At 36.2% G+C, this 19015-nt stretch overlaps 1 protein-coding gene across 3 annotated transcripts in view; it reads left to right on the forward strand.

Moving 5' to 3' along the window:
• The window catches only part of CNTNAP4 (contactin associated protein family member 4), a 292651-nt gene that overhangs the window by 141768 nt on the left and 131868 nt on the right, over window positions 1-19015 (forward strand). For all 3 annotated transcript variants that reach the window (XM_054454620.2, XM_054454621.2, XM_063654023.1), the window contains exon 4: window positions 12189-12336. In XM_054454620.2, the coding sequence (XP_054310595.1) occupies window positions 12189-12336 (148 nt within the window). The remainder of the gene's footprint in view (window positions 1-12188; window positions 12337-19015) is intronic.

Consider the following 19015-nt stretch of genomic DNA (forward strand, 5'->3'; position numbering starts at 1 on the left):
TCAAAGATTCTACAAAATATATTTATAATCAATAAGGAGTTTGTTTTTAAATAGAACTTAAAATGAGCATATCTAACATAATTTATAAGTTCTGCAATATCATAAAATAATCATAGGCTATTTGACTTTTGCTTGTAGTGTAAAAATATCTTTTTAGAATTTATTATTTGAATTAGAATTCAAAGTCTAATAATAACATTGAATTAATACATGTTTTATAGTATAATACTGTTTATTACCTTTAAAATAATTTTTATTGAGAAAGTATTTAGTTGCCATAAAATGCACCCAAATAAAGTGCAGAAATTGATGAGTTACGATAAATGTAAACACCTGTTTAATTAATCCCACAAAGAGGAATCAGAATGTATCCATCACCCAACAGTTCCTTCATGCTCCTTTGTAGACAATCCTCATCACACCCTGACCCTGGAAATAATCAGCTTTCTGTCACTATAGAGTATTTTTACTAGTCTAGAATTTTATATAAATGAAATCATCTTGTGTTCACTTTTATTTCTGGCATTTTTCATTCTACAAAATATTTTTTAAATTGTTTTATGTTGTTGAGTACATCATCGGTTTATGTCTTTTATTATTAACTTCCCATTGTATAGATATACTGTTTGTTTTTCTTTTAACTCTCCCTTATTTTTGTCAATTATTCATTCTTTTCTAAAATTCTTCTTAATTTTTGGCTTTAATTTGCTGTATTTTTCCCCCTAATATCTTAACTTCTATCCTTAACTCATTTATCTTCTGCCTTTCTTCTTTTGATATCCATGGGCTCAATATTGGTGACTTCACTTTCATTTGTGATATTGATAATTTGGGTCTTTTCTTTCCCTTTTTCCCCCATAGATAGCAAACTAGAGGTTTATCAATCTTAGCAAATTTTTGAAAGAACCACCTTTTAGTTTGTTGATTTTCTCGAATAATTTCCTGTTTCCAATTTTATTCATTTGTGCTCTAATTTTTAAAATTTCTTTCCTTCTGCATTCTTTAGACTTCAATTCTAAATTCTCTAATAACCTAAGATGAAAACTTGCTTTATTTATTTAGATCTTTGTTTGCTTTCTAATATATGCATTTAATGCTACAAATTTTCCTCAAACACTGCTTTTGCTGTATCCTGCGTATTTTGATGTTATATTTTCATTTTCATATAGATTTAAACATCCTAGATAATTTCACATGAAACTTCTATTTTTAACTTGAATTTTTTTCAGATGTTTAGGAATTTTCTAGTTATTTTTCTGTTATTGATTTATAGTTTAAATTCCTTTATGACCTGAGAGCATACATTGTATGATTTCTATTTTTATAAATTTGCAAGAGTATGTTTTATGACCCATAATACATGGTGAATATTCCATGTGAGCTTAAGATGAATGTGTCTGCTGTTGTTGGGTGAAATGTTCTCAAAATGTTAATTAAATCTAGTTGAATAATAGTGATGTTCAGGTCTTCTATATTCTTACTGTTTTCCTGCTTCCTTGATACATCAATTATTCCAACTATAATAATGGACTTCTCCATTTTTAACTTGCCATTCTATCAGTATTTGCCTCATCTAACAACTCTGTTGTTAGTTGCCTACACAGTTAGGATTATTTTACCATCTTGGAAAATTGATCACTTTGTCTTTAGGAAATGTTTCTTGCTATCCCGAATAATCTTCCTTGTTCTGCAGGTTTCTTTGTCTGAAATTAATGTAGCTCCTCCAGCTTTTATTTTTTATTAGTGTTAACGTGTGATATATCTTTCTTCATCCATTTACTTTTAATGTATGTTAGTCTATATTTAATGTGGATTTCCTGTAGACAACATAGCTGGGCCTACTCTTTTTATATACTCTGACAATCTCTTTAATTGGTATATTTAGATTGCTCACTTTTCAAGTGATCATTGATATATTTGAATTAATATCTGTCATGCTTTTAACTGTTTTCTATTTGTTGCAATTGTTTTTAATTTTTTGCCCCATTTTAAGTTCCTTATCTGATTTTAATTGAAAATTTTCTATGATTCTATTTTATCTCCTCTTTTACTGTATCAATTGTACTTTAAAAATTGTCAGTGGCTGCCTTAAACTAAACCAAAGTCCATTTTCAAATATTAATAATACTATTCTACTTATTATATAGTGCAGGTCCCTTATAACAGAGTATTCCCAACTTCTCCCTTACGTATCTGACAACATTCATTTGTAATTTAGGTGAATGTAATATTAATTTGCAATAAAAAATAAATTCATTTAATTCATCCATGTGCTATAAGCACCCAATACATGATTATTATTTTAAATGTTTATGTTTTAACTAATGATTTAATTAACTAAGAATAAGAAAAATAAATGATCTTACTTCTTTTATTTCTTCTTTAATGTTCTTCTTTTCTCAATGTAGATCCAGATTTCTGAGCTATATAACTTTCCTTTTGACTGAATAACTTCTTCAAACATTTCTTATAGGGAAGGAATGCTCTCAATGCATTCCCTCAGTTTTTGTTTGCCTGAGAGTATTTCTCCTTCACGTTGGAAGGATAATTTCTCTGGATATAAAATTGTAGTTTTATTTTTACTTCTTTAAATGCTTTACATATTTTACTCCTCTCTTTGCTTGCTTGCTTGTTTTCTGATGAAAAGTCCAATGTAATTTTTATCTTTCTTTCTCTATCAGTAATATAGCTACCTTTCGATGCCCTCTGCTTCCAAAATTTTGTTTTTGTCTTTGGTTTACTGTAATTTGAATCTGATATGACTCAGAATAGTTTTTATTTTGGTTTTTAATCTTCATGTTTATTCTCTGAGCTTCCTGGATCTACAGTTCAGTGTCTGTCATTAATATTGAAAAGTTATTGGCCATTATTACTTCAAATATTTATTTGATCTATTATCCTTTCCTTCTGGTATTTCACTTAACGCATATGTTACAAAGTTTATAATTGCCCACAATTCTTGATACTATCTTATGCTTTTCTTTTTCTTTTTCTATTACAGCTTTTTTTTTCTTTTTCTATTACAGCTTGAGAAATTTGTATCTTCTTTTCTTTTATATATATATATTTTTTTTATTGTACTTTAAGTTCTAGGGTACATGTGCAGAATCTTCTGAACTTTTGTTGGTTGTATTGAATCTGCTGTTGGGCCCATCAAAGGCATTGTTCACTTCTGTTCCAGCATTTTTAATTTGTACCATTTCACTTTGATTCTTTTGCAGAGTTTTCATCTCTCTGATTACATTACCTATCTGTTTTTGCATGTTGTGCGCTTTTTCCATTAGACCCCTTAGCATATTAATCATAGTTGTTTTAAGTCCTTGTCTGATTTTCAACATCTGTGGCATATATGAGTCTTGTTCTGGTAATTGTTTTGTCTCTGCAAAGTGTGTTTTTTTTTTTTTTCTTACTTTCTGGCATTCCTTGTAATTTTTTGTTGAAACCAAAATGTACTATATCTGATGACAATAGAAACTAAGACAAATAGGTTGTTAGTATGAAGATTTACATTACTCTGGCTAAGAAATGGGTTACAGTTTAGGTTTGCTACAGGTACTATAGGTACCAGATGCTTCCAGTTCATCTAATGCACTTGTTTCTATTCCTCATTTTGACTTAAATTCTCTTCAGAGGCAGTCTTTGTATTTTAAGTCTTTCAACTGTTATCCAGTATTATTGCACTGGACTCCTGTTGTGTGGTGGTTCGACGTGTAAGAGGAGCAATGTTCTATAATATTCCAACTCAATTTAAGTGTTTCAGTGGGTTGTTGTATCAGAACTGTGACCTTCACAAGCATATCTCTGGTGGTATAGCTTTTTTCCCTCCTGCCAGCTACTTTCTTTCCTGGCTACTAGGTTTCCAATCTATTTCTGTGAAGCTCTGACTCCTGTTGCTTTTTTTTCCTTAGGTGAGACAGGAAAGGTACGGAGGCTGGAATGGGAGAAGTACTGCCCCCCAATTGGGAGAGGTTCTGGCAAAGTCTTTTCTTCAGGAGAATAGCCCTTTGTTTTGAAGAAAACCCTGAGCATACTTCACAGTCATTCCCTTTCCCACTTCCTGACAGAGCCAGAAGGGAATCTTTTTCTAATCTTCATAGAATGCATGGATGGGTTCTTGGAGGTAAATCCCACAGAAATGTGGAGCCCTCTAAGACTGTGGTCAGGAACTTCTCACTCTCATGCTAGTCTACACTCAGTTTCCAGAGATTCATCAAAATTATCATAGAAGTTTTCCTGTCAGTTTCTGGTGCCAGTGGCTTTTGTTCCAGGTGGATGGATCTCAGCTCTGACTCTTTGGATGGTCCCGTCCCTCTAGAGTTCAGCATGATGGTGTGTCATGTGTACTAGCTTGTGCTGCTATAACCAATACCATAGACTGGGTAACTTAAACAACAGACATTTATTACTTATAGTTCTTGAGGTTGAAAAGTCCGAGAACAAGATCCTATCCAATTCACGTCTTGGTTAGGGTCCTATTTGTGGTTTGCAGATGGCTATCTATCTGCTGTGTCTGCACCTGGTGAAGAAAAAGAAGTCTGAGCTCTCTTCCTATTCTTATAAGGGCACTAATTTCCTCATGAAGGCCCCACCTCATGACCTTATCAAAATTTGAATACCTCCCAAACACCTCATTTCCAAATACAGTCACATTGTGGGTTAAGGCTTCAACATATGAATTTTGAGAGGGTGCAATTTATTCTATAGCACCACGAAAGCTCAGTTCTCTGTTGAGTCTAAGAAAAGTCATTGATTTCTAATTTTTTTTTCTTTTTTCTTGTGGTGCAGTGTAGAGCAATATTTCACTCTGAGATGAGTACTGTGTGTGTGTGTGTATAAATACTCTAATATATTCTAACAGAATAATATGTATATTCTGTAGAATATATATTAGAATAATGTATATTCTGTAAAATATATATTAGAATAATGTATATTCTGTAGAATATATATTAGAATAATGTATATTCTGTAGAATATATATTAGAATAATGTATATTCTATAGGAGATAAATATTAATTTCCCTTTAAGAACAGTTTTTGCTGCTATTTTATTATTTTTTAATGTACATAGGACACTACATAAGAAAAAAATGAATAGACAATTTTAGGCCTAGAAGGCTATCTTTCTGCAAAGTGTAATTTCATTCACTTTTACAGGCAACCAGAAGCACTGAACCTCTCTGACAACCTCACTATAATTCCCCACAGATTGGAAAGATGGGAAGTTTACCTTTAATCTCCGTGTGGGGCTGTCCATCCCTGGCTTTCCCTTTATCCTAAAAAGTAGATCCTCTAAATTCTTACAAAAAGCCTATGGAAGCCTGTAAAATATTCTTTTCTTTGAGGGCTCTGGAACTAAAATTTTGTCCCTAACCCCATGAAAGCTGCTTATAAAACAATGACCAAAAACAACAACAACAACAACAACAGCAAAACTACCCAGCTTCTGTTTCTCCTCGTCAGAAATCCTTTAGTTATCCCTAAAGAGAAAGCCTCAAATGCCGGGCTCACCTCTTTGGGTTTTCTTCTTCTAGATCTTGGACATTTAATATTTTATTATATTTTTATCTCTTCAACTCCTTTTTTTTTTATTCCAAAAGGAGGGTTCAGAGTTTCCAGTCTAGCAGTACCATAATGTGAATTTTTATAGTTATTTTCCATCTCAATAAAAATTTAGTCTTCCACAAAGTTGTACATGTAATACCCTAATATAAATGTAAGCTTTATGACTTGCCCACATATCTCTCATAAAACAATTTATTGCTGTGTTTCAACAATAGTTACAGATTACAGCCAAGTTTGCATCTTTCATGTACTTTTTCTCTTCTGGCTATTTGATCTGTCTTGGGAATTCAAACCCTTTTATGCAAAAGGTACTAAGCAGTATATTTTATAACTTGTATCTCCATAGATTCTAATATAATGATTTGCACGAGGGATCTCATCAAGTTATCGTTAATAATTTTGTGTTCCTTCAAATAAATATTTTAATAATATTCAGTATTTTTGGAAGGTGGTAGAGACTGCGTTTATTAAATAAAATTCCATTCCCTTTAATTTTGAAAATTGAGATTTATTATACGTGCAGCTCAAAACTTAACATTCTAATTTGATTAGTGGATTCTCATTGCTATTTCTTTATTATAATAAATGAATTATACATTCATAAGCAAGACTGAATCAACTTTGTAAGATACAGTCCTGATATCTTGTTCAACATATGTTTAAAAGTTACTCTTATCTGGGTTCATGTTAGCAAATTTTCCACTTTTCAGTAGTTCTTATTTCTCTTTGCTTTTTATTATATACTTTTCTAGACTAGATAACCTTTTTGGAGGCACATTTAGTAAAGATTTATACCTGATATCATAAAATTAAAAAGTGATTTCTATTTGACAGCATGTTGCTATGATTTATTTAGCATCTGAATGTCAGCTGACTATGTCAAAATGAATTGTACTTGAAAATAGGTCATGTGTAGGGCACGTGTAGGTTGCAAGAATTCTCACAATAAGGGAGGTTATTAATGACAAGGAGATTTTCATGTTTCCCTGTTTCTTTGTTGAACTTCTACGGTGCTGCTGTTTATTTGGATGGAGCTGGACTGATTTCTATATAATTGCAGAGTCTGCTATGCAACTATGTGTAACGGGTCCCATGTGTCTGATTTATAACAGTGACGTTTTAGAGCTTCTTACAAATTGCCATATGGACATCTCCCTTTATACTTCTTGGCTTTTATACATGAGTTGCTCAATTAATATTTGAAAAAGAAATTAGTGCTATTATACCCCTTCATAAACTTTAGGATCACTTTGGAAATACTTAAAATCCTGTGAGAAACTTTAATTCATTAACTCCATAAATTTTCTTGGTTAAAATACATTCCTAAACCATCTATGAACACCTCATTGAGTTTGGAAATCACCAAGTCTAAAAGAAAAGAAAAATACAATGAAGGCTTTTTGGTTTTTATCACGTAAGACATATAAAGTTCATTTTACTTCTAGATATTTTATGTACTTAATAATATAACATTTATTCTGTGTCTATTAGGAGGTTACTATTTATATGCAAGAGTCTTAATAATTATTGAATGTTTATCATTTTATTTTTATTTGACTCCAATAATTTTGGGAAGATATAAAGTTTAATAGAAAATCTCTTTGTCCATAAAAGTCAACTGGTAGAGCAGAGTCCCAGTTCAACAATAACCTAAGTTGCGTTATTCTAAAATGTGTAAAAGGTTTTAAATATAAATTATGAGGAAAAACGAAAAAAGCTTCAGCTAAAATATTAAATTTCCTCTAGGGTAAGTTGTTTGCTTTCATGTTCTGTTGAAGTGATGCCTTTTGATGGCTTAGCTAAATTAGGGGCTTTGGAGTCAGAAAAGCCTGGAATTAAATCCTTGCTCTGCCACTTTCTAGCTGTGTGACTTTAGGCACATAACCTCTATAATTTTCATTTTCCTCAGTTGTAAAGTGGTTACAAAAATAACTACTTCACAGAGTTGATGCAAATATTAAAGCTACCTAATACATTTCTGCTAGGTCTGATGCTGAGCCCCTAAATTTCATGTTGAAAACATTTAAATTGATAACATCGAACACAATCACTAGTTGTTATGGTCCAAATATTTGTGTCTCCCCAAACTTCATATATTGAAATCTTAACCCTCAACAAGATGGTATTAGGTGGGGCCTTTTGGGAGGTGATTAGGTCAAGAGGCCTGTTATGGAAATGCAATTAATTTCCTTATAAAAGAGACCCAAAGGAGCTCATTCACCCTTCCACGATGTGAGACTACAGCTAGAAAGGGGCATTCTATGAAACATGAAGTAGGCCTTCACCAGACACCAAATCTGCTGGTGCCTTCATTTTGGACTTTCCGGCCTCCAGAACTGTGAAAAATAAATTTTTGTTGTTTATAAGATACTCAGTTTATGACTTTTGAGGTGAGATCTTCTGAAATTTTTTTTCCCTCTGAAAAGTTTTGAGATAATATAGGGAACATAAAAGAACAGGATTTATACACAAACCAGAAGAGTACTTTAAGAGTGAGACAAAGATCCAAAGCACAAAATTAGCTTGGCATGCATTCGAAATGCAAATTTCAGAACCCTCCTCACAAATTTAGTACACAGGTGCAAGATTCGTTTCTAAAAAAACACCTCGAGTAATCCTGACATATACTAAAGTTCTGAATCTTTAAAGGAAGACATAAATGTCCCTGTAATAAAATTATTATTTTTTAAAAAGGATAAAGAGATATTTAAATCCATGCATTTCTTTATGAATTGTTATGGTAACAATTCTTCACAACAAATTGAGGAAAGTTTCCTAGGCAAAGGAATACATTTGAAACTCAATAGCATGCACTGGACTTTTCATTTATAAAGTAATGTAGCATCAATCCTATGCATCATTCACAAACATTCTGAAAATTTCCATTAAATATTAAAATCCAAAGCAGAATCTTGGTTATGTATGAAAAAATTTCAACAAGTGGAGCAAAAATTGCAAATTTATTGATCAGTTAATAAATATAATAAATAGTAACTGCATATTTTTCCAAGTGACGCTGGCATTAGAAAGTTATTTAAGGTATCCAGGGTGCTACTAAGTAATGCTTTTGCCTGCTGTATTGCTATACAGTCTTCCTATGTGTGTCTCCATTATTTTATTATTATAAAATTAATACATGTCCATTAAAAAATCTAGATTTGACTGGAATGTGCTGTAAGTCCCATATCCCCAACCTCACAATTTTCCTTACCCTCCATATGAGATAATTGCTAAAAGTTTTGAATATGACAATGATATTTTTATTATTAATATAAACTGTATCTTATATTTATTCTTAATGTTTTCAAAATTTAAATAGCTCATAAATTGATCAAGTGAAAAGTGAAAGACTGTCATTTGCAGATGTCTTATTCCATTTACCTGTCAGCTGTTGCTGCCACTGTGCATCTTTTCTCCCAGTCCCTTAAGACGCCAAAATCATTGAACTTACATTAATTTTGAAACAAATGTGAGATCTTTTGGAGGGTAATTTAATTAATCATCCAGCTGTTCACTCTGCAAGAAATTATAATTAGGTATTGTGTTAGTCTGCCAGTGGCGCCTAGGAAATAGAATCAAAAGTATAAGAAGATCTAAGGTCCTCAACCAAAGCTGCACATTACTCTAATTTGGAAAGCTTGTAAAGACATAAGCATACAGGCTGGGTGTGGTGGCTCACGCCTGTAATCCTAACACCTTGGGAGGCTGAGGCGGGAAGATCATTTGAGGTCAGGAGTTTGAGACCAGCCTGGCCAACATGGCGAAACCCCGTCTCTAGAAAAATGCAAAAAAAAAATTAGCCAGCCATGGTGTCTGGGGCCCGTAATCCCAGCTACTTGGGAGGCTGAGGCAGGGAGAATTGCTTGAGCCCGGGAGGTGGAGGTTGCAGTGAGCTGAGATTGCACCACTGCACTCCATCCTGGGTGACAGAGTGACACTCTGTCTCAAAAAACAAAAATAAAAACAACAACAAAAAAAAGAGACATAAGCTTACACATACACACACACACAAAGAGAAGGAGAGAACAAAAACAATGCTCAGGCTCTGAGTGCTGAGAGTTTAAATGTGCAGTCTAAGTTCGGGAAACATTACCCTATATCAGCCATCCTAAAGGAAATTGAAATAATCGAATTTTGGGGTGAATCATTGGGATTTCCATAGAAATTGAGACTGTAGTGCTCTAGAGGTTGGGTAGGAATAAGATTTGGTTAGTGCAATGTAGAAAACAGCTAACCTTTCTTACCAAAACTCAGTAAAAAATTTTGACCAGTGGAACAGAATGGAACCTTCTCAAGGGTCTGGTTATCAGAGTCCAAATATCCATGGAATTAAACAATGTTCTCCTATTTATGTTCTGGGAAACACTAGTCTAGAAATTTGCTCTGCAAAACAACAGCAGCAGCAACAGTAAAAACAGAGGGGAGCAGTTCTCTGGCCTTATATCTTTGAGATGCGCTAGGTAAGTGTCCCTGCCATGGGTTGATGCATTGCACTTTGCACATTAGCACGTGACATGCTCTGAGAAGCCCTGTAATTGAGACATCCGTTGAACTTTTGTTTTGTTTTTAAGCTCAGTCTTTCTCAAACATACACATTCAACAAATATTTTATTGAAAACCACTTTGAGCTGAGCAATGTTCTAGGTATTATGGATGGAACACAATAAACCTCCCTGCTTTAGTAGAGTTTGTTTTCTAGGATAAGATAAACAGGCAGATAATGATCAAATAAGAGAAATCCCTCTTAAAATAATGAGAAATATATTATTTATGGGGGGTGTCAGGTACGCAGGTACTTTAGAGACTGTGATCAAAAAGGGCCTGTCTCGGGGGTAATATTTTACTCAAAGCTTAAAATGACAAGAGAAGCTGGGCATGCAAAGATCTGGGGAAAGAACTTTCAGAGCAGAATGCACTGCTGGTGCAAATCCCTGAGAGAACTGAACTTGGCTTGTTCAAGGAGGTCCAGTGTGGTTAGAGCATAATGGAAGTGATTGCTAAAGACTGTGTTTGGATAAGGAGTTTAGATTTTGTTCTCAGTGGCAAAGAAAGTGTTGGGGATGGCATAGTTTAATTTAACTCTACAAGTGTTACTATGTGCTCAGAGGGGAAGATACTGGGGGTGATGGCAAAGAACAAAATAATAATAAAGACCAGGAAGAGGCTATCAGGGTAGTTCTGGTGAAGTGATGCTTTGTTGAACTGAGTGGTCATATTGAGATAAAGAGGTGCCCCAATTTTGGATATAATTTGGAGATGCCATCACAGCTGTGCCTGTGTTATGTGAGCTTGAACATTTAGTATACGGGGTACTGGTGGAGTAGGGGCAGGAGGTAGGGGATTGATTGACAAGGAGAATCAAATTAATTTAACTATAAAACACCCAATCTCTTAAAAATGTATTAGAAAATGTTTTGGTAAATGATAGTAAAGGGATATTTGTGAATTAGAAAGAAAAACAGGCAAATGATCAGATACTCTGGGTATTGGTGTTTCTAGTGTATTTATCTTTGTCCTGTGCAGTCTACATGAGATTGATCTTATTTGTTGACCCAGTCATGGGCAAGGGACTTATCATGAACGTGCAAATGTAGTTGCATGTCCCCTTATTATGAAAGAAAGAGATGGAGGAGAAAGAAGGAGGACCATGACAAGGAAGGTGAGAAATAAAAATGAAATGTAAATTATTGAGAACAACTTCTGCTTCATGCTGGCTTCTCCACCTGTAGTCTTAACAATGTGTTGTGTGGAAGAAAACAAAAGTTGCTTAGATGCTGCAGTATGTGGGTTTTACAGGTGAGCTACCTATCATGTCGATGCATCCTGATTTTATGGAAGAAACATAGCTCCTGGTCCTACCATATAATGGTTGCAATGGTTGCAAACACTGGAGGGATTTTTTTTTCTTTCCTTTCTGACCTTTAATTTCTTTGTCTGCAATTTGACTGTGCTAGCTTAGCATCAGTTCCCAAGATTTCTCTAGCTTTCAAATTCTAAAGTCCGTAAGTTTAATTACAGGTCTTTCCAAATTATTATTGCTTCCAATTTCCCTTAACAATTTGAATGTGTGTATCTGGCATTGTGCTGCTGAGGTTTAACAACCTGTTATCTGAGTGTAGCTCCAACTTGAATGTTGAGTGGTACTTTTCTTTATGTTAATGAGTAAGATGAGAAAGTGAAAGAACCAAAACACATCATAGCTTAATTCATTCATCAATGATGTAAGCAACTTCTTTGTTGACTCGGATGATAGTTTTTCAACCCTTGGAGAATATTTTCTCAATTTTTTTGGTGCTATTCACAATGTTAAGTGCTACAGACATGGCACATTTTTACGTTTAATCTACACTTTACAGAAGCAATTTTTATTACAGGTGTCATGGTTGAAAACTGGTTTGATGGGGTGGTAGAATTTAAACTCTCTTAAGAAAAAAAGTTGAAGCAACAGTAATTTCTCTGGATGGAGAGACATCATGACATAACTGTTAATGTGATTTTCTTATAGAAGGTAACACCATTCATAGTAAAATGCAGATCACACATTGCTCATAGACATTATAGGTGACAAGCTGAAATGGATGTTCTCCAGATACATTGATTTCCTTCTTTCCCTTTTCTTTTAGGGTTTTTCAGGAAATGCAAATGCAGACAGTGTTGTGTACTACAGACTCCAGCCTTCTATCAAAGCCAGATTTCTGCGCTTCATCCCTTTGGAATGGAACCCCAAGGGCAGAATTGGAATGCGAATCGAAGTGTTTGGATGTGCATACAGTAAGTGTTTGTTTATCCAATACACTGACATAGATATCAAAAGAGATGTTTTAAAAGCCAAACTGCAAACTGAAATGGACTTTTTAGCTATGTAAAGAGATATAAAAAATAGGAATAATTTTTGTGGAAAGCTTTTTTGTGTGAGCCTGTACATGGCAATATTGATGTTCATGTTCAAGTTTAACATATTAATTCAGAGATGGAAGCACTTGATAGATAGATGGATAGATACATATTGATACATGTGAATACATTTCTTCAAATAGAATATTATTGACTGGGTTGTAACTTTCAAATATTAGAAGTTTCCTTCATGAGTTATATTTGATGATATTTCATTTAGGTATCCTGAGTCTAAAAAAAGGGACAGTGTACCATTTAGTTTAAGCAGTCATGTTATGAAACCAAAAAATATTTTTTTCTTTAGCCTAAAAACAATATCATGCAATTCACCTTTAAATATGCTATGCTCTCAGTATAAATTAACAGAAAAAGAAAAGACTTCTGCCTGAATATAATATGTGTTTAAAATACTTTCACATAAAAAAGAGAGAAACCACAGATTTCACTTAGTCTCCTCTTAATGAAGCATTTTATTATATATATTTTTTGTGAGGAAGGGACCTAAGAGTTATTGATAGTGCACCTCAAGCCACATTATCCTGTCAGATACACTTTTATTATAGAACAGTGGGTTAGTTAATATGATTTACAATTAGCAGACTAACAGTGTGAGGTTTGAAGAGATTCAGTAATTTGCTCAGAGCCTCACATATGAAATAATTTGGAAGAGAACCCAGTACTGTTCAACTTCATGACATCGTTTTTTAATCTCTAGTAAACATTTATTTTTAGCTACTGAAGCTTCTTTCATACATACGCTGTCACTTTGTGATGTAAGCCAAGTTCTGATTCACTTTCTTTACATAAAAGAAAAGCAGGTGATAAAGAGATCAAGTGACTTGTTGAAGTTGTCTAAACTCTATCCGACAGAGAGACCACATTGCGTGGTTTGCGTGGGTACTCTCCTGTATTTCGTGATGTTCTCAGTGTCCATCTCTACCATCGAACATATTTGACAGACCTGATTCCTCCAGGGCCTACAGAATAATACTAATAAAAGTATTAATATAATATTAATAGCAATAATAGCAGTAACACTAATAGTAATATTAATAGCATTCCTTTCTATAACTCTAGAAATAGCACCGTTTCCTTAGTGCTTATTATATGCACTATTCTAAGCAGTTTACGATTCCTCAAAATAGCCCAGATAAATATTACTGGGTAACTACTCCATTTACCTCTTTTGAAAATGAGAAAGCTGAAACTTAGAGAGGTTGACTTGCTCAAGCCACACAGAGAGGAAGTGGCAGAGCTGGGTTTGCACCCAAGTTTGCCAAACTCCAGAAAGCAAGCTTATATTGACATTTCCTCTAGTTGTTGAATAACAGAGATGAGTCGGTGGCCAACTAACCTCTCACTATCAGTCCACCTTAATTGCAGGCTTTTGTGGCTTCAACAATCCAGCTTAGCTACACCATGTTAGTTCCTCCTGTCACAATTAGTATACCTGAATAAAATCATGCATTAAAAAAATCCCACCCCCAATTATGATCCTGCAAACTAGAACTTGGACAGTAGTCTTATTTGTCTTTGGATCATAGAGCTTGGCAAAGCTCATGCCACATGATGGACAGCTAGTAAAACAAATTTCAAGGTGCTTCCTATTTACAGTTATATTCTCCACTTATTCAGAGCATCCACCTTGCAAAATACTTGTCTATCACAGTATAAAAATAGCTAACAGTTATTGTGCATGTATTTTTTGTAGACATTCTACTAATAATTTAATACTCAAAACCACCCATTTATTAGAGAGAGAACTGGGTCTTAGAAACATTAAGCAATTTGTTCAATACCACACCCTTAGTATGCATTAAACCTAGGATATAAACTCAATATTAACAAATTTAACATTAAGAGCAACAGTTTAGTGGGACTGTTTATGTTGTTTTGCTGGCTATAAAGCACCAGATATAATGTCCACATGTGGTGATAGCTAAGGTACAGGTTCTTTTGAGTTATCTGCTGCTCTGTGGCTAACGATAACTCAAACCTCCCCCTCACCTGTCTTGATCTGCGGCTCTCTGGAATGTTCTTTTTGTTGCGACTTCATTTGCTATCTTTGGGGCGAGCATACTGTCCATGTATTTGGTCAATATTCTTTTCACATTGACCCATGGTTGAAGTAGTGGTACTGGATTTTAAACCCAAACTTAAACACATATAGTGAGATAGTATGGCAGGAGTTAATGACAAATGATGGTTGTGTAATTTTAAACCATTATTAAAGGACAAAAAGTAATAAACTTAATGGATAAACATTCTTCTAGATAATCAGAAAATAACCAAAGAATGGGTTGGGCATGAGTACCTTATGGGAATGTATTTGATCAAATTGACTTTTATACCTCAATTACACCATAGTCATGCTCACATTTTCCACCTATTCATAGCATTGGCATTGCAATATATTTATTAAAACATGATATTATGTAGCCATCATTTATTAAAGTTAATATGTGCCAGAGACTGTAAAGAATACGCATCTTCTGATTTGTTCCTAGCAATGTAGGGAAGCAGTCACACGAATATTGCCATTACATGTAGGAGTCAGAGGAGACAAGCAGAATTATCTACTGAATAAGACATACAGCTTGCTCTGGGTGGCATGGCAAAGAAATAGCTAGGACTACTGGCTTTCCCTACCCTCAGAAGGAAGGGCTGTAGTTGCTATCATCACAAGCATCCTGTTGCAAGAGTTTGTCTGCAACTCCCTTAAGTAGCACAGACCCAAGATCAGATTGGATTTTCCCCAGACACAAAAGACCATTCTCCTGAAATCCCTATTAAAAGGAAAAATGGTGTTGGGGAGTGGGTAGGATTTCTTTACTGAATCACAGCCACAGGACATTCATCCATGCCCAACAGAGTAGGTTTCCCCTGAGCTTGAGGAAGGCCTGAAGGATTGCATGCAACCGGCCATGCTCCCCTATCTGTGCCTCCTCATCTGCACCAAATTAACGTGACTCAGGTGCGCTTTGCCTAAGCCATTCACTCAAGTGTAGCACACCTCGCAGACTGCTTCATCTCTCCTGACATAGAAGAAGGCGAACTTAAGAGAAATTGGTAACTTCTGCAGAACTACACAACCCATGTCAGATCTAGGATTTAAAATCAGTTGTCTCATTTTCCTAAGCCAGTGCCCCTGACAACTATATGAATCATACATGTATTGAGCCTTTAACTATTTATTGGTACTTGCTAAAAAGAACTCTACTAGGTATTGGGTATAGGTAGATATTCTAAAGTCATAAATATTTTCTTAATAAAGATAGACATGTGCAATGTTAGAAAAATTATATGAACCAAGTATAAAATATTGTAGCATGAGTATAGGGTGTGAGGGATAAAGTGATTGATAAATTGTGGTTAGTATAAGAAAGTTTATAACAGTAGATTTTGAAACAAAGTTGCAGATATTTTCACATGGGAGACTGAGAGGATGGTCCAAATAGGAAAAGTGCTGTACCCTAGTCAAGCACAGGAAAGAGGATTGCTGGAATGATTATTTGAGTACAGTCATTCAGACTGAAATTAGGGCTACGGGTTAGAGGGTGAAATCTGGAGGCAGCAACTCATTAGAAGGCTTTCGCTCTTGTTTGGCTAAGTGATGGTAGAACCCCAAGCTAGAGGAACAGCAATCAGTAAAGGGGGAGGAAGGGTGAGGCGCGGTGGCTCATGCCTGTAATTCCAGGACTTTGGAAGGTCGAGGTGGGTGGATCACCTGAGGTCAGGAGTTCGAGACCAGCCTGGCCAACATGGTGAAACCCTGTCCCTATTTAAAATACAAAAATTAGCCAGGTGGGGGAGGAGCCAAGATGGCCGAATAGGAACAGCTGGGGTCTACAGCTCCCAGCGTGAGCGACGCAGAAGATGGGTGATTTCTGCATTTCCATCTGAGGTACCGGGTTCATCTCACTAGAGAGTGCCAGACAGTGGGCGCAGGTCAGTGGGTGCACACACTGTGTGCGAGCCGAAGAAGGGCGAGGCATTGCCTCACTCGGGAAGTGCAAGGGGTGAGGGAGTTCCCTTTCCTAGTCAAAGAAAGGGGTGACAGAGGGCACCTGGAAAATTGGGTCACTCCCACCCAAATACTGCGCTTTTCTGACAGGCTTAAAAAACGGTGCACCAGGAGATTAATATCCCGCACCTGGCTCAGAGGGTCCTACGCCCACGGAGTCTCGCTGATTGCTAGCACAGCAGTCTGAGATCAAACTGCAAGGCGGCAGCGAGGCTGGGGGAGGGGCGCCGCCATTGCCCAGGCTTGCTTAGGTAAACAAAGCAGCCAGGAAGCTCGAACTGGGTGGAGCCCACCACAGCTCAAGGAGGCCTGCCTACCTCTGTAGGCTCCACCTCTGGGGGCAGGGCACAGACAAACAAAAAGACAGCAGTAACCTCTGCAGACTTAAATGTCCCTGTCTGACAGCTTTGAAGAGATCAGTGGTTCTCCCAGCATGCAGCTGGAGATCTGAGAACAGGCAGACTGCCTCCTCAAGTGGGTCACTGACCCCTGACCCCCGAGCAGCCTAACTGGGAGGCACCCCCCAGCAGGGGCAGACTGACACCTCACACGGTCGGCCAGGTACTCCAACAGACCTGCAGCTGAGGGTCCTGTCTGTTAGAAGGAAAACTAACAAACAGAAAGGACATCCACACCAAAAACCCATCTGTACATCACCATCATCAAAGACCAAAAGTAGAGAAAACCACAAAGATGGGGAAAAAACAGAGCAGAAAAACTGGAAACTCTAAAAAGCAGAGCACCTCTCCTCCTCCAAAGGAACGCAGTTCCTCACCAGCAACGGAACAAAGCTGGACGGAGAATGACTTTGACGAGTTGAGAGAAGAAGGCTTCAGACGATCAAATTACTCCAAGCTATGGGAGGATATTCAAACCGAAGGCAAAGAAGTTGAAAACTTTGAAAAAAATTTAGAAGAATGTATAACTAGAATAACCAATACAGAGAAGTGCTTAAAGGAGCTGATGGAGCTGAAAACCAAGGCTCGAGAACTACGTGAAGAATGCAGAAGCCTCAGGAGCCGATGCGATCAAATGGAAGAAAGGGTATCAGCAATGGAAGATGAAATGAATGAAATGAAGCGAGAAGGGAAGTTTAGAGAAAAAAGAATAAAAAGAAATGAACAAAGCCTCCAAGAAATATGGGACTATGTGAAAAGACCAAATCTACGTCTGATTGGTGTACCTGAAAGTGACGGGGAGAATGGAACCAAGTTGGAAAACACTCTGCAGGATATTATCCAGGAGAACTTCCCCAATCTAGCAAGGCAGGCCAACATTCAGATTCAGGAAATACAGAGAACGCCACAAAGATACTCCTCGAGAAGAGCAACTCCAAGACACATAATTGTCAGATTCACCAAAGTTGAAATGAAGGAAGAAATGTTAAGGGCAGCCAGAGAGAAAGGTCGGGTTACCCTCAAAGGGAAGCCCATCAGACTAACAGCAGATCTCTCGGCAGAAACTCTACAAGCCAGAAGAGAGTGGGGGCCAATATTCAACATTCTTAAAGAAAAGAATTTTCAACCCAGAATTTCATATCCTGCCAAACTAAGCTTCATAAGTTAAGGAGAAATAAAATACTTTACAGACAAGCAAATGCTGAGAGATTTTGTCACCACCAGTCCTGCCCTAAAAGAGCTCCTGAAGGAAGCGCTAAACATGGAAAGGCACAACCGGTACCAGCCACTGCAAAATCATGCCAAAATGTAAAGACCATCGAGACTAGGAAGAGACTGCATCAACTAACAAGCAAAATAACCAGCTAACATCATAAAGACAGGATCAAATTCACACATAACAATATTAACTTTAAATGTAAATGAGCTAAATGCTCCAATTAAAAGACACACACTGGCAAATTGGATAAAGAGTCAACACCCATCAGTGTGCTGTATTCAGGAAACCCATCTCATGTGCAGAGACACACATAGGCTCAAAATAAAAGGATGGAGGAAGATCTACCAAGCAAATGGAAAGCAAAAAAAGGCAGGGGTTGCAATTCTAGTCTCTAATAAAACAGACTTTAAACCAACAAAGATCAAAAGAGACAAAGAAGGCCATTATATAATGGTAAAGGGATCAATTCAACAAGAAGAGCTAACTATCCTAAATATATATGCACCCAATACAGGAGCACCCAGATTCATAAAGCAAGTCCTGAGTGACCTACAAAGAGACTTAGACTCCCACACATTAATAATGGGAGACTTTAACACCCCATTGTCAACATGAGACAGATCAACGAGACAGAAAGTCAACAAGGATACCCAGGAATTGAACTCAGCTCTGCACCAAGCAGACCTAATAGACATCTACAGAACTCTCCACCCCAAATCAACAGAATATACATTTTTTTCAGCACCACACCACACCTATTCCAAAATTGACCACATACTTGGAAGTAAAGCTCTCCTCAGTAAATGTAAAAGAACACAAATTATAACAAACTATCTCTCAGATCATAGTGCAATCAAGCTAGAACTCAGGATTAAGAATCTCACTCAAAACCACTCAACTACATGGAAACTGAAC

The sequence above is a fragment of the Pongo pygmaeus genome, chromosome 18 (genome assembly GCF_028885625.2).
Source record: "Pongo pygmaeus isolate AG05252 chromosome 18, NHGRI_mPonPyg2-v2.0_pri, whole genome shotgun sequence".
NCBI lineage: Eukaryota > Metazoa > Chordata > Mammalia > Primates > Hominidae > Pongo > Pongo pygmaeus.